Source organism: Lissotriton vulgaris, chromosome 8, assembly GCF_964263255.1.
Source record: "Lissotriton vulgaris chromosome 8, aLisVul1.2, whole genome shotgun sequence".
Lineage (NCBI taxonomy): Eukaryota > Metazoa > Chordata > Amphibia > Caudata > Salamandridae > Lissotriton > Lissotriton vulgaris.
Window position 1 is genome coordinate 1,328,444,002 of NC_141696.1, and position 23,133 is coordinate 1,328,467,134.

Sequence of the window (23,133 nt, forward strand, 5' to 3'; positions counted from 1 at the left end):
TTGCGGAGAACGTGCAGGAGCTGCCGGCAACAGAAATTCGGACACGCCCCCAGGGGATGACTGAGTACTACAACGGCCCTCCATGGCTGGGGGGGCCGACCCAGGTTTACGGGTAACATGGTCGGCCGTACTACTGTGGCAAGACTCAATTATACATTCATCTTCAAGGAGGGGGTGGACTACAGCTTTCCCTGGACTCCTCACCCCCGAAACGCAAGTACTGTAATGGGAAGGGATATTGAGCGCTCTGCATTGTTGGGGTGGCGGGTAGTTCTGAACCCGTCTGGCAGGGAGGCAGGGCGGGGGGAGGGGGGTAGGGGCATGTTGTTTTGGTTATGTTTTTTTTGTCAGAATGCACCACACAGGCACACGCTGATGACACTTTTCTAGACCTGAACCGGCGTGGGCGAGGTTCCTCAAAATCCGTCGTACCAGTTAGATACACTCACAACGATGGCAATGTCAAACGCACAGTCACCTGAACGAGGGCAGTCGCAATTACACGGATGGCTTCCCTGACATTGATTACATGGAATGTACGCGGTCTCGGGGACACAATTAAAAGGGGTCTGGTACTGCAGTGCCTCAAAAGAAGTTCCCCAGCAGTGGTCCTGCTGCAAGAAACGCACCTCACTGGTACCTCATGTAAGGCATTGGACAGATGGGGATTTAAAATGGTTGCCCACTCAGAGTTCTCCTCGGGGTCTAGAGGGGTGGGTATACTAGTACGAAAGCAAACGCCACTCATTATACACAAGACAAAGACGGACACAGGTGGCTGCTTTGGGGCAATTATTGGGCAGTCGGAAGGTCACCCTATCAATATAGTGACGGTTTATGTTCCTCCAGCGCTGCATGCAATCATCCTCCCAGCCCTCAGTGACTTTCGTCTTGATCTCCCGGAGGGGGAACTGCTGATTGGAGGGGATTTCAGTGCGACGATAGATGGGGCCCTGGATAGATACCCTGCGATCGAGCGGACACTGGGGACATCACTTCTGGGGGGCTTTATTGGTGCCATAGGGCTTAGAGACATATGAAGGCATCGCCACTCCACGGAGAGCCAGTTTACTTTTCACTTGCGGGTACATAACAGTTTATCTAGAATAGACTACTTTATCGGATCTCCGGACAGTCTGAAATACGTGGACAAGATTGAGATCAAACCCAGAGGTATTACCGACCACTCCCCGAATGCCAGAAACCGGTCCCCGGAAGCTTGTTTCCTTCCCAGTGTAAGAATTGGCTTGATAGTTTGGTTTGCCATGTTCCCATCATGCACTGGGACAGGAACAGACTAATTTGCATATAGCCAGGTTCTGAGCTGGGATGGTGCAGTGAGCTAAAAAACGGTGTTGGATCTAGCCCTGATCTCTTGACTGGGTGAGAGTATTCTGCTTAATTCAGAAACTCTGTCCATCACCACCCCTTGTTGTTAAATAGAGACATATGAAGGCATCGCCACTCCACGGAGAGCCAGTTTACTTTTCACTTGCGGGTACATAACAGTTTATCTAGAATAGACTACTTTATCGCATCCCCGGACAGTCTGAAATACGTGGACAAGATTGAGATCAAACCCAGAGGTATTACCGACCACTCCCCAATACTGTTGACATACACATATCACCAGCGGGGTCGACAACGTATTTTCCCCATCTTCCCTGACTACCTAAAAGTTTTGAAGATTAGGAAAGCCATAGTCTCTACTTCCAAGAAAACGTTTCGTCAGTCCAATCTCCGGCCATCCTATGGGAGGCCTATAAGGCCGTTCTAAGGGGTCAGGCCATCACATCTATTACAGGTCATAAGAGGGAACAGCAGCAGGAGCTCATCACCATAGAGACGGACTTGCAGGTGGCTGACGCCCAACACTCTCACAATCCGACACAGGCCACGGCTCAATGCTTGCGCCTTGAACAACAATTACACAGGGAATACCATAAGGAAAGGACCAAACTTAAACTAACAGCCACACGTCACAACATATAGGAGACCGGGGATAAAGCCGGCAAGCTACTGGCGTGGCTTGACAAAAAAGAACGAGACAAAAAGTGGATAGCCCAGCTACGAACGGGTGATGCGACAGTAACAATTGATCCGCGCGCAATAGTACATAAGTTAGCGCTGCACTTCCAGCAAGTCTACACATCTCTATCAGAGATGACTGTGGAAGAAGCGCTGACCTGTATAAAACATATTGCAATGCCTAAACTTACACCAGAGGCGGCCCTCGAACTGGAGGAGGACCTCACAACCGACGAGCTGCAAGTGGCGATTGACTCGCTACAATCTGGCAAGGCGCTGGGGCCCAACGGCATCCTCATAGAACTTTATAAAAAACGGCGGGTATAGTGGCACCTTGTATGCTGGATATGTTTCGTGGTAGCCTGCAGACAGGTGTGCTCCCATTGGACCAACGTTTGGCCACAGTGGTGGCGATCCCGAAACCGGAAAAGCCGCCAGAGGAATGTGCCTCCCATCGCCCCATATCCTTAATAAACGCAGAGGCCAAAATTCTAGAGAAACTCCTTGCAATCAGACTGACCCCACACCTCACTACCCTAATTCACCCGGATCAGTCTGGGTTCATGCCCAATAGAAATACAGCGTTAAACCTGAGACGTTTGCATGGAGTGCTGGCCCGCAAGCCCTATCTCCAGGAACCGGCAGTCCTCCTGTCGTTGGATGCCCGTATGGCGTTCGATATGGTGGAATGACCCTTTTTATTCGCTGTGCTGCAGCACCTGGGCTTCGGCCCAACGTTTTCTGCTTGGGTGCGTCTCCTGTACACAAACCCAATGGCGCATGTGACGACGAATGGTCATATATCCCATGACTTTCCATTGACCCGGTGCACCCGTCATGGTTGCCTGCTGTCACTGCTGCTTTTTGCTCTAGTGTTGGAACCGCTGGCAGCTTGGATCAGATGGGTGCCAATGATCCGAGGTATTAAGTGGACGGAAGAATGGGAGGATTGCATCTCGCTATACGCAGATGATGTTTTACCCTACCTGGCCTCCTCTAGGCGGTCCATTCTGGTACTCCTGAACATATGCGAACTTTATGGGCGAGCTTGAGGGTACACAATAAACTGGTCAAAGTCAATACTATTTGTGCTCCATGGTCCGCAGCCGTAACTCCCGCAGAACTGCCCGCTGCAGATCTCTGAAGAGGCCTTTAAGTATCTAGGTATTTATACCATAGCGGACCCGAGCAAATTTGCGAAACGAAACCTAGCGCCCCCCCTGGAACGCCTTAAAAGAGATGCAGCACACTGGGGGACCCTTCTGTTGACATTGTTGGGAAAAGTGGCGCTTTTTAAAATGATGGCACTGCCTCGTTTCCTTTACGTGTTAGAAAATACACCATACCCAGTGCCAGCAGACTATTTTAAAAAGATAGCAGCTCAGGTTTCCGGACTGCTATGGGGGAACAGACCTGCGCACATATCTCAGCGTACATTAACTAGAGCATGGTACGATGGCGGCATTGCACTCCCCGGCATCCAGTTATATTATTGGGCGGCCCAGCTAAAGGTGGTTACCAGTGGATACATGCCCCACCGACAGATCCGGCTTATAAGGCAGATAGGAGCGGGCTGTGGGTTGAAGGCATGATGTCGGCACTCTATAACAGAAAAAGTACGCCAGCGGTCATTGGTCCCACAAGGCTAACGGTTCACATATGGCATGAAGCACACGCTAAGTTAGGATGGAAGGGAACAATAACCCAGCTTACCCCTCTCTGGGACATACAACGACTAGGCGGCCAGCAAAATTGCAAGGGATTTGATAAATGGGACGCTATTGGTATCTCCACTGTGGGCGACGTGGTACAAGGGGGAGGTAAAGACATTTGAGCGTCTCCAAACACAATATGAGCTAGCACCTACCGAACTCTTTAAGTATATGCAGATAAAACATGCGCTGCAGGCGGCCTTACCATCCAACTCCGAAGTTCCAGTGGTATCCCCCCTGGAGGACAGACTACTGACAGAGCACATGCAGAAGAGGGCGACTTACCTCACATCCAGGAAATTAGGTAAATAATTTGCCTGACCCAAATATGTCACTTAGAGGAAAATGGTTTCAAGATGTGGGGGACTTCGAGGGCTCCGAATGGCAGGAGGCGACAGCCTCCCCGCGGGTGGTCGGCATACCCTCAAAACTTAAACTAGTGCAACTGAAAATTCTGCATAGAACTTATTATACGAGGCACACCTTACACAAAATAGGGGCTGCATTGCACCCGTACTGTCTTAGGCGATGTGGGGAGGAGGGAACGTTCTTTCACACTGTGTGAGAGTGTCAGAAGATTGCAGAGTATTGGGTGAAAGTAATGAGGACCATATCAGACGGTGGAGGTTTCGTTGACGCATGAGCCTAAACGATGCTTACTAACACGCCTGGCGCAGACATGGGCCACATTGGGAATAATGGTAGCGAAGCGCATTATAGCGCAAAGGTGGGGTGCGGGAGAGTCGCCAACTCTCACTGCATGGTGTGGACATCGAGACACGGCCATGATGGCAGAGAAAGCAGCATTTCTTTAAAAAAGTAAGATACAGAAGTGTTTCAGAAGAATGGTTACGTCCTCCGAAGGCTCAAGGCAATTTGAGTCCTCAAAATGTGTATTCCTATGTTTAACAATGTAGAAAAAAAAGACCCATTCAATAAGAGAGGTTGGTTTGCATCTTGAACATAGAATAATACCCCTGCTAATAGCTGGCTCATCAACTTTATATATGCCCAGGTGTCTAAAAGGCTGAAAGAGTGGAAGAGTGGAAGTGATCGGCTTTCGATGGAGCCTCATATTTTATTTATTTATTAAGGAGTTTTACATAGCGCTAGCCAGACCCGAAGGTATCTGAGCGCTTTACAACACTTTGTAAAAAGGAAAACTTAAATTATAGCTGTGAAACCACAGGATGTAGAAGAGGACTTTGTGCATTGTATAACGATACAGGGAAGGTTTCATAGTCTCGTAATAGTGATCACAGTTGTGCAGGCCACGCAACCTTCCGATCCAGGGGGATGGTGAGGAGGAGTCGGGCTAGGTGTGAAGTAGAGGTCTTGGTTATAAGTTTGTCATAGTGCAGTGATGTGCACTATTGTGAGTTTGAGTTTCAATCTATTTAGGAAGGAATGATTGAGGTAGAGTTCTTTGAGCTGCCTTTTAAATTTTAGTAAGGCGGGCATTGTCCTGATATGGACTGAGATGGAGTTCCAAATTTTGCGCGCATTTCCAGAGAAGAATCCGGCTGCAGTTTTTTGTTTGCGGGTTTTCGGCGGGATGAGTAGTAGAGTATTAAAGCTCCTGAGGCTCCTTTTCTGACCGGCCTTCGTGAGTTTGGAGGCCAGGTAGGTGGGTTTTCGAGTGTGGAGTGCTTTGTGCGTGAGACAGGCAGTTCTGAAACTGACTGGGAGCAATTTCAACTCTCTGAGTGCGGGCGAGATATGGTCGTATTTTTTTATTCCGGTGACCATTCTTGCAGCTGCATTAGGAGTTGATCAGAGGGTAGCTAGGTGAGATTTTGCTGTGCCTGTGAGGGTAGCATTACCGTAGTCTAATCTGGAAAGTACCAGGGATTGAGTTGCTAGTTTGAGGTCGTTGGTTGGGATGAAGGGTTTTATCTTATTAAGTAGTTTCAGGTTGAGGAAAGCACCCTTACAGTGTCATATTGAGGGCATCTACAGATCTTCTGACCACCAAAATAACACATTGCAGTGAAACTGCTGCTAGACAGCGCAAACAAAATGAATATTAAAAGTACAAAAGAAAAAGGGCATTAACAGCAGAACATTTGTTGTAAATTTCACTCTAGAAATAGGAATAAACAGGAAACAGGAAGAGCAGTGCAGAATAATGCCATACTGAGTGGTCGCTCCCTGGGTCCCTGGCTGAAGCCTGGTATCGTAGCGCTGCTGTGTTGATTACTCGTTTGGAAAGCTACTTTTGCTCATAGCCTGCATATTCTGTGCTTTGCATATTGCTTTGTGGAAATAGCGCTCTATCTCACCATTTTCATAGCGCTGCTCTGCTGAACACTCGCTTTGTTAGCTACTTGCGTTTATAGCCTGCTGTGTGCTCTGTCTAGCGCTTTATGGTATTAGCGCTCTAGCCCTCATTGTAATACTTTCCCATTTTGTTTGCGCTTTCACCTACAGCGCTCCGCTCGCTCTGCTCCTCCCCCCGCCTCCATTTTGGGTGTTTGTTGTCGTCCTCGTATGCACGACCCGCCTCCCAGCTGAGACGCCCTCCCACAAACTTTATCAGCGCTTCCTCGTCCTGCAGAAGCTGTGACTCACTCATCCTTCACAGACTGAGTGGTCGCTCCCTGGGTCCCTGGCTGAAGCCTGGTATCGTAGCGCTGCTGTGTTGATTACTCGTTTGGAAAGCTACTTTTGCTCATAGCCTGCATATTCTGTGCTTTGCATATTGCTTTGTGGAAATAGCGCTCTATCTCACCATTTTCATAGCGCTGCTCTGCTGAACACTCGCTTTGTTAGCTACTTGCGTTTATAGCCTGCTGTGTGCTCTGTCTAGCGCTTTATGGTATTAGCGCTCTAGCCCTCATTGTAATACTTTCCCATTTTGTTTGCGCTTTCACCTACAGCGCTCCGCTCGCTCTGTTCCTCCCCCCGCCTCCATTTTGGGTGTTTGTTGTCGTCCTCGTGTGCACGACCCGCCTCCCAGCTGAGACGCCCTCCCACAAACTTTATCAGCGCTTCCTCGTCCTGCAGAAGCTGTGACTCACTCATCCTTCACAGACTGAGTGGTCGCTCCCTGGGTCCCTGGCTGAAGCCTGGTATCGTAGCGCTGCTGTGTTGATTACTCGTTTGGAAAGCTACTTTTGCTCATAGCCTGCATATTCTGTGCTTTGCATATTGCTTTGTGGAAATAGCGCTCTATCTCACCATTTTCATAGCGCTGCTCTGCTGAACACTCGCTTTGTTAGCTACTTGCGTTTATAGCCTGCTGTGTGCTCTGTCTAGCGCTTTATGGTATTAGCGCTCTAGCCCTCATTGTAATACTTTCCCATTTTGTTTGCGCTTTCACCTACATCGCTCCGCTCGCTCTGCTCCTCCCCCCGCCTCCATTTTGGGTGTTTGTTGTCGTCCTCGTGTGCACGACCCGCCTCCCAGCTGAGACGCCCTCGCCCCTCCCCCTCCACTATCCATATATGACAGTTGTTCCCACGCGCAGCGTTCACGCGCAGCGACCGCGCCCAATCCGCGCCGAAGGTGCGCCAAAGGTAAGCCCGTCTACGCCCGTCCGCGCCTGGACCGCGCCCAGCGCCAGACCCCCTGCCCCTCGCGCTACCCAGCCCCCCGGCGTCACCTACGATACCGCCACCCTCCTAGCCCTCAACCCCGGTCGCGCCCCCAACTGCGTCCAAGCCGCTCCTGGACGCACCCATGGACCGTTCTCCTGCTTCTCCTGCAAATTTAGCGGCACCGACAACTTCTCCGCCACGACCACACCACAGATTCCCGACCCCAACCACTTAGAATGCATCCTTCTCAACACCCGCTCGGTCCACAGGCACGCCATTGACCTTTGGATCCTACTTGACACCATCTCTCCTGACGTCGCCTTCCTAACGGAAACATGGATGAACGCTTCCTCCGCCCCTGACATCGCCATCGCTATCCCTGATGACTATAAGATCACACGCAAAGACCGCACCGACCATACAGGAGGAGGAATCGCTATCGTCCATAAGAAAACTATCCGCATCTCAACCAGCTCTGATGCCAACCTCGCCAACTCCGAACACCTTCACTTCCAGATCCACATCGACCCCAAGACCACACTCAGAGGCACCCTCCTCTACAGACCACCAGGACCCCGCGCAAAATTTAGTGAGGACATCACGGACTTCATCACTCCACACGCACTCCCCTCCAAAGACTACATCCTTCTGGGAGACCTCAACTTCCACCTTGAAAAGATCAACGACCGCAACACCTTCACCATCTTGGACAACCTCGCCAACCTCGGACTTAAACAACTGGTCACTTCCCCCACCCACATCGCAGGTCACACTCTCGACCCCATCTTCACCTCCAGCAACCATGTCTCCTTCAGCCACACTACGGATCTCCTCTGGACTGACCACAGCTGCGTTCACTTCACCTACAACAAGCCGAAACCCATCATCCACCCCCAACCAACTCTGCAAAGAAACTGGAACAAAATCACCACAGAACAGATCTCCACATCGCTCCTTCAAACCTCCCCAGCCCTCTCTTCTAACGCCAACGAAGCCGCCTCCAACCTCACCCTTTTTGTTATCCAACACCGCCGACAACTTAGCACCACTGAAAAAACGTCAACACAAACTTGGCATCAAGAAGGCCTCATGGTTCAACGACGACCTCAAGAAATCCAAGAAACTGTGCCGCTCCTTTGAAAAGGCCTGGAAAAAAGACCCATCCACCAGCAACAAGGACGCCTTCAAAAACGCCACCCGTACTCACCACCAACTGATCCGAAAAGCCAAGAAAACAACATTCAAAGATCGACTTGACAACAACGCCCACAACAGCAAGCAACTTTTCAACATCGTCAAGGAATTTTCCAACCCCTCGGCCAACTCCAACGACATCACCCCCTCTCAAACCCTCTGCGATTCCCTAGCCTCTTTTTTCCACAACAAGATTGCTGACATCCACAACAGCTTTGACAACCAACCCGGAAGCCAACCCACCCCACCATCAGCTGACCATCTTCCCCCCGTTAACACCCTTAACGCCTGGAACCCAATCTCCACTGAGGACACCATCCGCCTGATGAATTCCATCCACTCTGGATCCCCCACAGACCCATGCCCTCACCACATCTTCAACAAAGCAGACTCCGTCATAGCTCCACACCTCCGAAACGTCATCAACTGCTCCTTCAACTCCGCCACCTTCCCAGAAGAGTGGAAACACGCTGAACTCACCGCCCTTCTGAAAAAACCAACAGCAGACCCCACCGAACTCAAAAACTACCGCCCCATCTCGCTCCTCCCATTCCCGGCCAAAGTCATCGAGAAAGCTGTCAACAACCAGCTCGCCGCCTTCCTCGAAGCCAACAAATCACTCGACCCCTCACAATCTGGCTTCCGAGCCAAACACAGCACTGAGACCGCCCTCATCGCAGCAACAGACGACATTCGAACTCTACTGGACAATGGAGACACAGTCGCCCTCATCCTCCTCGACCTCTCTGCAGCCTTCGACACAGTCTGCCATAGCACCCTTTTACAACGCCTCAGAAACATCGGAATCCAAGGAAAGGCACTGGAATGGATCACCTCGTTCCTCACTGGAAGAACCCAGAGAGTCCGCCTCACACCATTCAAGTCAGAGGCCTCAGAAATCATCTGCGGCGTACCACAAGGATCCTCACTCAGTCCCACCCTCTTCAACGTATACATGAGCCCCCTCGCGGCCATCGCACGCCAACACAACCTCAACATCATCTCTTACGCGGATGACACTCAACTGATCCTATCTCTCACCAAGGACCCCAGCACCGCCAAAACTAACCTACACGAGGGAATGAAAGAAGTCGCCGAATGGATGAAACAAAGCCGTCTGAAACTAAACTCAGACAAAACAGAAGTCCTCATCCTAGGCAAATCCCCTTCCGCATGGGACGACTCTTGGTGGCCGGAAGCCCTCGGAAAAGCACCCATCCCGACAGACCACGCACGGAACCTAGGCGTCATCCTGGATTCTTCACTATCAATGAACAGACAAGTCAACGCCGTATCCTCTTCCTGCTTTAACATTCTTCGCATGCTCAGAAAAACATTTCGCTGGATACCCTCCGAAACAAGGAAAATAGTCACCCACGCTCTGGTCACGATCCGACTGGACTACGGAAACACCCTCTACGCAGGTACTACCGCAAAACTCCAGAAGAAACTACAACGAATCCAAAACGCCTCGGCCAGGCTCATATTAGACATCCCACGCAACGAACACATCTCTGGTCACCTTAAAGACCTCCACTGGCTACCCGTCAATAAGAGGATTACTTTCCGACTGCTTACCCACGCACACAAATCACTCTACGACATCGGACCAGAGTGCCTCAACTCTCGACTGTCCTTTTACACCCCCTCCCGCCAACTTCGCTCTTCCAGCCAAGCCTTCGCCACTGTACCTCGCATCAACAAGACCACCATGGGAGGCAGATCCTTCTCCTACCTGGCTGCCAAAACATGGAACTCACTCCCCGCTTACCTTCGCCTCACCCAGAATCACCTAGCGTTCAGAAAGCAGCTTAAAACGTGGATATTCGACAATTAATCCTACCCCCCTTCCTAGCGCCTTGAAACCCTCTGGGTATGTAGTGCGCTATATAAATGTTATGACTTGACTTGACATAGGGGGTATCACTTCTATCTTTTCTTCAATGTACAGCACACAGAATTCCCTCTCAGTGAAAAGAGGTCAATCACTAACAAGGTACAGTTCTCAAAGTTAAATTTCCATTGTGATGCAGATTATAACAGTTCGCGTTCTCATGTTGATTATCAATAAATTTAATTTACTGTCGTAGGACATTAGGTGAAGCCTTTTTAATGCTTTACTGCATACTCATCGATGTCCATGACTTCTCTGCACCTCTCTTCATTTAGAAGTAAAGAGTGCAGATCTTATTTTTGACTCAATATATAACACTGGAGGTTGGACGGACAGAGTATCGTACTTACAGAGGGAAATAACTCCCTTAGCAAGAATTTAAAAAACACAAGTAGAGCCATCATTAGACATGGGAGAATATTACATTTGGCATTAACCACATTTGTGTAAATAATGACAGAGATTCAAACCTTTCCATTTTCACAGGTTTAGGAATCCCACTGGCTAGGACCCCGACAAAAAACTGCAAGGAATTGTGGGAGCCAGTAGCTCAGGACGACAAACATGTATGTGTGCTCCTCTGGACATGAAACTTACTTCCATTGCAGAATGCAAGTGACAGAATGGGAATCAATACTAATTTGTGTTTCTAGTTTATTGCACGGGACGGCACTGCAATCAAGACATGTATACTAAAACAGTATAGGTCTGGAAAGTATGTATCATGAGAATCCACAGGGCAGTGGGGTGGGACTTGGTTGTGTTGGGCGTGCATGTCATACAGTTTATAGAAAAAGACTTACTCATGCTTCCATCATCTGAAATAAATCCACTACCATTAAATGTTTCACTGCACTACACATCTAAACATCTTCAAAAGAAAATGGACCTGCAGTTGATGCTTCACCTAAGTCACATGATTTAGAAAGATTAGAACTGCGTGGTCAATTATGGTTTCCAAACCAGTTTTCCCCAAAGAAAGGGTTTGCAACATCAAGAAGAAATACATGCATTCCAAATGTGATCTGTCTGAGAGTGATGCCCTTCGTTTGAGTGAGAACGCATATCAAATAGTGGATCTAGAACTGGTGGCACTGACAATGTGGAACTGCTACGTTTTCACCAGTGAGGCATCTACAAGAACAATTTACTTCTCTTCAGTATCCTTCTTTCTGATGGATACAGAGTCTATCACTGATTCATTATATGAACCTTCTCCCAGATGCCAGAATGGATCCAGCATTTTCTTTAGCTATGATAAGTCACTAGCATCAGGTGACACAGCGCAGCACCATCTGTCGATATGAAAATCTTCACCAGAAGTGAAATAAAAGGCTCAGTGATATCAGTTCCAAGCGCGTTTCCTGCACCAGATGAGAGGCTTAGGACACAGATCGTGGAGCCGCACTAGACAACGTTCAAAACGAATCATACCATCAAGAAAATAGGTCGGAGGGTGATAAGAAATATCAGAGGGAATGTTCTGTAATGTAAGTAACTTGCTTTTTTTATAATGAATACTTGTCAGTAAATTACTTTCTCAACCACTCAACGAAAGAAGGATGGCTAAGGATCATGTTATTAGTAGACAAGACATCACATATATAACCATCAACAATTCCATAAAACTTTAACACCATGGCGATATATTCAGCGCATCCACACTGAAAAAATGGAAAAGAAACAAATAGAGTGCAGGTAAAGTTGTGTGGTGGGAAAAAAACAGACGTAAACAAATGGGTTAATGTGAGGGGAGAGAGAGAAGCATTTCTACACAAACAACCATCTAACAACACCTCTGTCTTCCATATTGTCAAAAGAATGACAAATTCAAGTAATGCAACCCACTGATGTTAATCAATATTGTTCAACACACACAGTAAGAATACCCATTCAAAAATGCAGGACTGCCGCCTGAAGGCCCCCCTTCAGAAGCTCCCTCCATATTACCTGCAGTTGTAGTATCGTTTGTAAAGTGAGCATACTGAGCTCGGGGAAAATAAATATACACTTGCCCTGTATCTAGAGGGTCTCTTTCAATGATGAGGCCTTCTGAAGAAATTGATCTCTAAGAACAGGAATAACAATAATAGCCCCAGCCACTGCCAGCTTCACCGTATTGTCACCTCTCAAAGAGTATGACATACTCTGTGCATAATAATCCTCATCTACGGTTTCCTAAAGAGATGAAAGGAGCACCTCACCTCAAGCAGCAGTCTCCCAGCAATTACTGGAAGTGGGGGACCCAGAAAAAGAACAGAAACTGCCCTCTTATAATTTAAAAAAAAACTCCATCTTATCCTCCAAAGAGCACCATTCGCCAGCCACTCTGTCTTTGAAAATCCCAATTCTCCAACAGTGATGTTACTCTAGTTTCAACTCCTCTAATTTTGGGCTTCTCCACTTTCTCAGTTTTTTCCTCATAGAGCCCAGACTCCCAACATCTCTCGCTCTGTCCCCTGGCAAGATTCTTCACTGCCATCACATCAGTTGAATCAGAATCACCTTATATTCTGCCTCAACGGTTGGAAAAAACCTTGCTTTGCCTTATGCTGTACCTTCTCCACCATTTCAGCAGCCAGCTTCTTATGTCTTTCATGTGTAGCAGCCAGGGCTATCAGCAGACCAGTTTGTTACTGCCACCTCTCTTCTGGCCTTTTCCTGCTGGCCCCAGCATCTGGTCAGACCAGGCTAGCTCCGCTGACCCAAGACATGTCAGTGTGGAGCAGATCGGGGAGGGTTCCACATAAATATTCATGTGATTAGAGCCTGTGTGCACACACTTACTGCATGCCCACCATCTTTAATTGTACCAACATCGTGGGCTAATGTCCCAGCTCCAATTTGGGGTTACAATCCGCAGAAAAAGGCCAGCTACCTGAGTAGTTGTCGGTCTCCCACTCCAGTGCTTCATCTTCATAGGGTGTGCTGCAGCAGCCAGGGCGGCTGTCTCCAGAACACGAGGACTCACGGTTCAGTCCCCGACGGCAGGTTAGCCCAGCACCTTGTAACACTGGGCAATAGCTCGCTTAATCTTCCCAACGGCCCCCAGCGCCGGAACACCACTCTGGAGGTAGCTGTGCGCTTTACAAATGATAGATATTTCTATTTTGGATTTCTATCTACATAACCATATCAGCAACACAGTCTCCCACCATATGTCAAAGATGAAGCGCAACACTTGGCGCCCCAAAGGAGAGCGACCATCAAGACTCTCCACCAGGCTCCGCACCCATAGCAGTAGTTTGAAAACAAGAACCTTTGATGCACTACATTGACAAACTAATACTCTACTTGATCTTGAGCACCTAAAACAGTAGTGTTTGGAGAAGGAGTGCAGACAGGATGTCTGATTTGGACATTTTCTTAGGAGAGCAGATGCAGCCACCTTTTCTCTATTTATATGGTCTTGAAACTCACTCTTGAGGCAGGTTCTTATCTGCCTGCTAGAGCCTAAATGAATGCCAAATAAGGCAATACATACAAGGATATACAGGCACAGGCACCTTGCAATAACATCCCGATCTAGCTTGTGATCCCTGAATCCTACAAAAAGGTTGTCATAAATCCCCAGGTCCTCCGTTCGATTAATGTAAGGCCATTCTGATATATGTGCAGTCTCTCTTCGTCGGAAAGATTGATAACATGGAAATATCCACCATAAGTGAAATTCTCTTTATAAATTATCCTTCCTGCCTTCAGACAGGTATGGAAAACAACACAAACAATATATGTTTTTCTAAGTTACAATCAGGTGAGTGGCTTGGAATGGAGAGAGCATCAATGACAGTAACACAGCACTTAACATGTTTGGCTGTCAAGATTACGTATTCACCAGAAATATCCTTATACATTTTTCTTCAGATGTATACATCTTCCAGCAGACTCCTCACCTTATGAAGAAGTCCTAAAACAATATCTCACTCGATTTATGTTACTGCATACTTCAGATGTATGGCAGTAGTGCTTGGTCAGCAGCGGTCTTGATAATGGCCAACAAACGTAATCAGTGGTCCTTAACAAGCAGGGACTTATTAAGAGGAGATTAATTTACCTAACATTAGAATCAAGATCTGTGCATTATCACACTCTTTTCACTTCTTTACAATCTTGGGCACTACATTTCTCATAATGGAGTTCTTACACATTATTTTTAAAAGCACGAGTATGTGTGTGTGTGCGTGCGTGCATGTGCGGCTTTGTGACTTACTGCACTTTATATTGCAGCATCCAATACGTCAATATTATGAAATGCATAGGAGAGATTGGAGTACATCACTGCCATATTTTTTGTAGATGTTATTGGACATGAATGACCATAAAGCTTGTGTCTAATGCAAAAACCTTCTTTGATTATTTTGATTTTCTTTGACTTATAAGATGTACATCCTTCTGTAAAGCTAAAATCTCAATGAGAATTGTTACACAAAAAATATATATTGTGAAATACAAACCCTTAAAAAAGCATTGAAATTCTATGGACTTACACAGCTAATGTTAATAGAAGAAAGAGAAGCTTCAGGGCTGCAGCTCAGTTCGTTCTTAGCCATAGGTGGATGCCAACAGAATGACATATCAATAGGTGGGTGTGGGCTAAGATAAACCCACAAGGCTACCCTCAGGGACTCATAAGTCTGGCCTTGGGATTTGTCGTACTAACTTGCAGCACAGTTTCAGATACTAATGTGTTGCATTGCCGAGTCTCAAGTAAAGCCGTATTGGTTATTAGAGCCAACTTGGAGAAATGACAGACAATGTCAAATACATTGGTGAGGGAGAAATGCCTTCAGTTTCAAAGAAGTAAATGCAATCATACTACACATTACAGTAGGTAGGAAGGCATGAAAGAAAAGTCTCAGCAGCAGACGTGCTATAGAAACTAGGTGGTGCATCAGAAGTACTTCGCCATTTCAAAGTTTCACAAAGCTGCTTCTGTGTTCAGAGTCTTATAGAAAGACTGAATTAGTTTGGTGTCAAAGACAAATGAACTGCTCGGATAAACGCAAAATTTTAAGAGTATCCGTCAAGCAATCTAAAAAATACATATCATTATGGTACATGTTTCCATTGTCATAGTCAAGTTACGCATACTGAATATCACTATAAAACATAGACTTACCTGAGATTCAAGATTGGAGAATACTTCCCTTAATTCCAGAAGTCCATCCTTCCATCGCTGCTGCTGCCGAAGTAGGTCAATATTCATTAGAGCGACGACCTGCACAAATTAAGAGAATGAAAATGCGATCATGTATGTCATGGGACTGCTAGTCACTTTGTTGCCAACCAGATGATATGAGTACAGGAAGATTGTCATTTTAACAATAGTTAAAAAATCAGCCAGAAAGCTCAGCAGCTAAACGAGCCATGCATGTCACACTCCAAATTCAATGACTGTGACCTCACAACAATTAGACCAACAATTAAGAGGACTTCACACCACATCTTTAATCTTCAATACGTAAGCAAAGAGATCATCCTGTATACAAAGTTGTGCAATTCACAAGGTTACTGGTAAGCTAACAGGTAATGACACTAGTGAGATCATTTGTGAAGTTATCTGATACATCAAAGTTGAGGTCACGCACATTGCATTTGATGTTCGAGTTATGATCCGCATGGCAGGTGTGAGAGCTATGGTTTGCAGAGCTAGCCATAACTCTGGGGACCTGCAGGTTTTTTTCGGTTTTAGGTCAGATCTGCCCTAAGAAAATGATATGATATATATAGATCTGACAAGGTATATCAACATAAGAAACACCACTGTAAGCCACATGCTCCTGACCCACATGTCAAATCTTGCCAGAGACCCCGTTGTGAGGCCTGATAGTAGGACCGGCTCAGTAGACACAGAAGGCGCAGGAGTATCATTATCTTAGGGCAGATGGAAAGGGCTCGAGGAGCCAAGGGCTCGAGGAGCCAAATGCATACAAGAGTTTCCCCCAAAGGTGATAAAGAGAACCAGAGAGGGATCGCTAGAAAACAAAGAAGGTGGCCAGTGATGAGGCCAGTTGCGAACTGGGTTAATAGTGAGGAAACCCCAACAGCGAAAGCAGTTGTCTGGCATCTTGTAAGTGGTCTGGAGAGAACTAAATATCTTCCCTACCCACAGGTGACCGGCAACACTTCACTCTTAAGGAAGAAGAGCCTGCCATCTTAGCTGCAGAAGCACACCACAAGAGTGACTGAAACAAGTGCACTGGTGCAGGCAGCCATAAATGGAATGGCTGCATACGCGCCTGCCCCATCACCCCTAACCCCGCTCTGACCTCTCACCTCCAGTGCTAGTCCTGGTCTTGGTGAGTTTCTACAACATGCTGGAGGAGAGCCCCCAAATTCTAATCAAACTGGTGCATTAGGGAAAGACAAAGCTGCATGTACAGTGGGTCTTGTAGAGGTGACACCTAGGCTGTGTTCCCTCTAAGATGCACACTTGGGCGCCCACTCAGCTTCTGCCGTTGTGCCATACAGAGAGACGCTGAAAGATCATAGACTGAGAATCAAAAAAAGAACAATTATCATTCTCCAATGATTACCTTCAGGGGATAGTTTGGCCAATTACATACTGCTCTGGAGGACTCCATCTTAAAGAATTTAGTGCCACTCCTCTACTGAGCTTGTGCTGTCTCATTGGATATCATAAGACTTTTAGGCCTTCAGTATGACAGGCCTGTCAATTCCAAGAGGCACGATAACTGGAAGTAGTGGGCACAACTTGTTTGTGTTTCACATGGGGATTTCGGCTCCTAAAAGCAGTTGCAATCTCTGTGTGAGCCACTGGGAAAAACATGGAGGAACTGGCACGGAAACACTAATTTAAACACATTTTTCCACAAGTGTAATAATGCCCTGTTATTCCCCCTCCATAATCTCCCCTTTCGGAATTAATGTGAACCCAGTAATAGCAATTCTGAGGTGTGGGAATTTTTAAGGATTTTAGCGGGCCACTCATAATGAGGAATATGTCAGCTTCACAAAAGAGAAACTTGCTCCTATTTCAGGACACTTTGATTTTGCCCTAACCACCCTCAACTGTATCTCATGTAAACACATGATGGCCACTGAAAAGGCTTCAGACACCAGCCCATTACTTTTGAAGAAGCTGTGTAGTGAATTCAACTAAAAGGATAAGATAATGTGCTACTTCCTTTTATCATTTACACAAGCACCATGTATAGTGTATGAGCTGAGTTTTCAAGCTTGTCTGAGAGGTATTTACTCTTATAGTAAAGTCTGCATCTGAGCTATTACATTAAAAATATGTTCTGCATCACATAAACAAGTAAATACCTCATGTGTGCAGGCAGGATAAAACAAGCTCTCACAAAAAAACTGTTAGTCATGTGTGGCAGGAATTTTCGGGTAATATGTACATGTTACACACAAAGCCGGCCTGAATATATGCCAACATGAGAAGCACTTACGTTTGAGAGAGCGAGAGAGAGACAAATAGAGACAGAGAGAGAGAGAGAGACTGAAAAAGGAAGAGAGAAGGAGAGAGAAAGAAAACGAGAGGTATGTGTACGCGTCGCCGTATTATTAGGTCTCACCTATGCAGCGCGCATGCGCTGCTTAGGAAAAAGACCTTTAGCCATCGAGTCGGTTTTGAGGGCAAAAACGTGCACACGTTGCATTGCTTTCAATGGCAACGCGTGCACGTTTGGTGATTCCCTGCGGAAGCGAGCAGTGGCGCCATATGTTATCAATTATCACGCCTAGCTGCTCGCTCCCACAAGGGAATCGCGCAGGCTCCCTCCCCCTGCTGCTGCGCGAGGCGCGTGCTTGTTTCACCTTGAGATGGCGCACCTATCGCTTGCCTTATTTTGCTCTCTTGGAAGGCCAACTGTTTACATACCTTTGGATATTTCATCCAACATCCCCCCTCTTTGTATTTTTCCTGTGGTGTCTCTTAATTAATTACTCTGTTCTCTAAGGACGATTCGATACCCCAACGTATATCTCCTCTGCCCTTTATTCCCTTGGCAGCAGGCCTTTTGTCTATCTTTGCACACCAGGGTTGCGATCATGGGGGGAGGAGCTTTTTCTCTTTTTTCGTTCTCCCTTTTTTTCCGGCAAGCTTTGATTCCATTTGACCTTGCCATCACCTGACCTACTTTCGTGTCAGAGGCATCTGGCATTCTTTGCCGATTTGCAGCTTTCGCCAGACCGGCGAGTTTAAATTAGCTGACCCTCCCTCTGCTCCCCTTATCTCAGGAGTCCTTGCATCGCTTTGGCCATCATGCTGCCTACCTGAACGATTGGTAAGACCTTCACCGCCCGGCCGCGATATCCTACCTGCTTGCTAGCTTGCTTTGTTCCGACTGCGGCTTCCCTCTTTAGTGCTCTACTTAATTTGTGTTCATGTCCATTTCAGCTAACAGAGCTTCCTGCTTGCACCCTCATTGGTTCTGTAGCCCCCTCGACGAGACGAGCTGCCTCTTGGCACGAACATCTAGCTTGGAACCTTTAATCACCCAATGGTAGGTTTCTCCCCGCGCAGCTCTTTGCTGTTTTCCCCATAGTTTGCAGTATTCTAGACCCTGAACCGTCATACCGCTACTTGCTATGTGCCGGAATGGGACTCACAGCTCTCATTTGCTCTTCTTAGGAATTCTGTTGGCACCTCTGCGCCTGGGAACGCTTACTGTAAACACCGGATGTTCCTTGGAATATTTCATTAGGGACCCGCCATTCGCAGCAGCATCTTTTCCTCCGCCTCTTTCTTTTAGAACCCATTCACACCGGTAATACAACTCTAAGACTCTTTATCTTCTTATCTGCCTCGCATCAATAGTGAGCCTGGGTTTTTGTTACACACCCCTGTCTCGGTTTCCCTGATCACTTCGTTTTTTATGGTTCTTTGTACTAATGTGGAAACATTTCTTCTTGTTTCTTTTTCTTTTTGTGCACCCTCACACTCGGGCACCTTGTCTCATAGACTTGTGCCTACTCTGGTTCATCAAGTTATTAGCACGGTTTTGCAGCCAAGATAAACAGGCATTAGCATAGCCAATAGGTCTCGCCTTTGGGACCTTATAAGTTTTTAGCCATGCAACAGTTGATGTTTTTGAACCAAGGATATTGTGCTGCATAACTAAATACTTATAAGGTCCCAAAAGCGAGACCTTCTGTCTATGTCAATGCTTATTTTTAGACATTCTCTTCGAAGCTGTAAGTTGTCATTAGCCATGTTACAAGACAGAGAAGGAATTTTCCTTCTCTCCAGGCTGTCTGCAGTGCTTGCAACTACAGGACCATCTCACTTTATACAGAATAGGCTTAGAAAGACGTAAAGTTGATACATCACTGCCTTCCATGCACTTCTGCAAGAGAGCATTGTTTGCAAGCAGATGTGGCAACAAATATGCATCGCAGGAGTGCCCCTTCTCTCTCCAAAGGGAATTACTGGAAGCAAAGCTATAAAAAGAAGCAAGAAAATCGAGGAGTATGACGCACGGACAAGAAGCTGAGGGGGACCTGCTGAAAGATGGTAATACGACTGCAAGCACAGCAGTGAAGTAAGGTATGGGGGAAGTAACATGAATTGGCGTGCTGCAAATTATTTGGGTGACATATGCAAATAATGATATGCCTGAAGATGCTTTTGAATAATAGATAGGTATATTTTTGTAGCTTTCCTTGGGCTAGCTCTGATTTGGTTATGAATGCTGAACTTGTAGTCATAATTGCAACATCAAATTAGCATAGGGGTCTACATGAAGCAGCTGGCTAATTATTTATGCTTTCAAAGTGTAAGACTCTTTGAATGAATAGGAAGATTAGCAAACAAAAATATTTGTGTTTTAAGGACAGATGCCCTCATCTACCCTTGGGTGGCATGCTTCTTCTTCGGGTTCCACCTCATACCACAAACACGAATGATAGTGGTGAGGGCTAAAACTCTACCAGAAATGGGGAGGAGCACTTGCGCATGGTGCATCAGTGGTTACACCAATGTGAGCTGTATGATGTTTGACAGAATGTAAATGAGTAGAACGTGAATGGAAATAAAAAACGACTCGCGGTGGCTCCTCGCTTTTGACGGACTGTCTCTACCGGCATTGAATTTTTGGAAGCTTTCCTCTGGTCGGCCTATGGTTGGCGAGTTGGGGCCAGCGTACCCTATTTTTGTGGATGCTGACAATGATGGTCAAAGCCACAAGGACTTTGGACTAGAGTTTTAACATTGAAGGTATGTGCATTTTTTTCTTGGTTCTTTTCACACATACTTTACTCACAGTGATAAGGTTTAGTTCCTGAAGAATACCACACACTTCCTTATAGGGTTATTAGGATTGGCAAGAACATTGTTGACCCCATTATCACATCCCCTCTTTAGTTTTTGATGTGCTCTCTGGGGACATTTTTCCAAAATTCGGGTTGGATCCACCAATAAGAAGGCTGGAGTCCACCTGAGAATCCAGAGGAATGCAGCAGGGCAAGTGGTTCAATTATGATACAGTGCCAATAACACAGGCGTAAAAGTCCATTACGTTCAGTCCAGAATGTAGAGCATACTTTGCAGTATCCTGACCATCATGTATTGTCTGAGTGAAGACGTTGCATCTATCCTCTGGCAAAGCCGGCACTACCTTGCATGCCATATCACAAAAGGAGTGCGTTTAACAGCCCAAAAGACAAACTGCATTCAAGAAGTGTGCTACCAAACTGGCAGAAGAAAATACTTTTGTTGTCCATAACGTTTATTCTTTTTGATTCTCTATCTGTTGGAGAAGGAGGAAAACATGAGTTTACCAGACTCTTGAAGGTCTGTACAAGAAGGCTTTCCAGTGCTGAATATTGCATCAGACATTTTCAATCCGCTGCACTATCCAGTGATGCCCGGTAATGGGGTGACTAGCAGCCAGACCTGAAAATAGTTTTGACCAAATAGCAGGAAGCGGGTTTTCTGCCTTAGCATTGTTGAAAGGCATCAAAGACTCCGAGTTTTTTGGTAAAAAGTTTCTGTGAGAAGGTTAGCTTAGTCTCTTCTAAGGGAAGCTGTAATTTCAGAAATACCGCCACCCTGGACACTACTACTGCAAAGGAGGCACTATCCTCAATTTGTGAGATTAAAGGTAAATCCCGGGCATACTCTGAAGAGATATCCAAGCCGCTGGCGTTTTGCACATTGAGATATAGGCCAGCATCTACATAATGAGGCGGAAGCAAATTATCTGCCTCCTCCATGTGACGTGTTGTATGGTTTGAACAGCACCCAAATCTGACCCAAAAATAACCCCATCCTCTAGACACAGTGTTGTAGGGTGAAAGGGACTAGAGGGGAGCCGTCATCATTCTCAGCATCTGATATGGTAATCTACCTTGAGAGTGGGCAGACTCTTGCTGAAGATGGCCCTGGATCCGTGGCAGGAGCTGGTGATGGATATGGAGCAGACATTTCCAGAATCGTAGCCAGCGCTGACAGAGGACCAAAAGGTGTCGCCTTCAAGGATGTCTTGCTGCAGACCATTAAGTTCATTCTGGCTCTCTCTGGTGCGCCTTCTGGCCCCACTGGTGCCACCAGATAAACTTCTGCCACTGCGTCCTTTCCTAGCGATGACTGACCAAGACAAAGTCAGCTTGTTACGCTACCAGCGCTGGGCCCTACCTCCTTCCTTATGCATTATGAACCAACTCTTTCCTTTAACAGACCAATGTACTGTAGGCATTTTAGTCTTGGTTCAGAATGTAACCAGTAGGACTAGAAGTAACAGATTAGTTTGCAAACAGAAACCCTAGGACTGGAAGCATGGTAACTCATCAGTGTGAAGTTATGAGCCAACGCTAGCCCCATGATGAGGATCGCACAGCACATGTTCTTTTTTTCCAAGTACAAACATTTCTATTCAGAAATCAAACTGTATACAATGTGTTCGCAATCTCCCATAAGAAAAGACTTTCATATTCATAAATATGCATCTATAACTATGACTATATTGAACAGCACTTGGATAGTTAGACTGCAAATGCTTCATTTAGGAATACCACAATACAATGTACCTTTTCACAGAAGGTTATGTGCCATTTTCGCAACTTTCTATTTTCAGTTGCAAGTCGTTCAGCAGCACTTTGAAGTTTCTGGATGTAAGACTCCAATTCTTTTGGATTATCCCAAGTGATCTGAATTTTATGTCCAGATTCTCCAGAGTTAGCTTTTGAATTCTGCAAGGAAGAACATCACAATAATCAACACAATCTAGTTAAAAAGCCCTGCACCCAACATCCCATGGGTGCCCCTCGACCCACTGTGCATGGCGACATGGTGCTGCCTGCAGGGTCTGCACCCAGCCCCCCACCTCGCACGGTCTTTGGACGTGCAACAGCAATGACCTGTGCCGAACTCCCCATGGGCGGCCAATGCCCCACTGCTGGCCAAATCCCCACTGTCGCATAACATGTCACAGACACTTACACCTAATTTTTATTTTATTTTTTCTCAGTACTTCTGATGGACCACATGGAAAGGCTGTGCGGAGTCCCGCAAGAATTTGGCAGTACCTTGAAGGGATTGATCGGGAGGGGCCTTGCTTGACTGACCAAGGCAGGATGGGTGGGCTATTGGACCCCCCTTCACGGGACCAGGGTGTGAGGTTACCCTATGCCCCCCGGCTTATGGTTTTTAATTTTTTTAACTTCAGGATTTAGCAACTCGGCGATCTCACAGCACTAAAGCAGCTAATTGGGAAAAAAAGCACACTCTACCAATCAGATTGCTAAAAAATGTTTTCTTTTAATTTATGGTCCTGCAGGAGTACTGCGAGGG

At 46.6% G+C, this 23,133-nt stretch overlaps 1 protein-coding gene across 3 annotated transcripts in view; it reads right to left on the reverse strand.

Moving 5' to 3' along the window:
* Positions 1 to 23,133, reverse strand: part of DYNC2H1 (dynein cytoplasmic 2 heavy chain 1) — a 1,560,829-nt gene that overhangs the window by 1,332,542 nt on the left and 205,154 nt on the right. For all 3 annotated transcript variants that reach the window (XM_086935265.1, XM_086935264.1, XM_086935263.1), the window contains exons 14-15: positions 22,371 to 22,532; positions 15,487 to 15,585 (exon numbers count right to left, since the gene is read on the reverse strand). In XM_086935265.1, the coding sequence (XP_086791391.1) occupies positions 15,487 to 15,585; positions 22,371 to 22,532 (261 nt within the window). The remainder of the gene's footprint in view (positions 1 to 15,486; positions 15,586 to 22,370; positions 22,533 to 23,133) is intronic.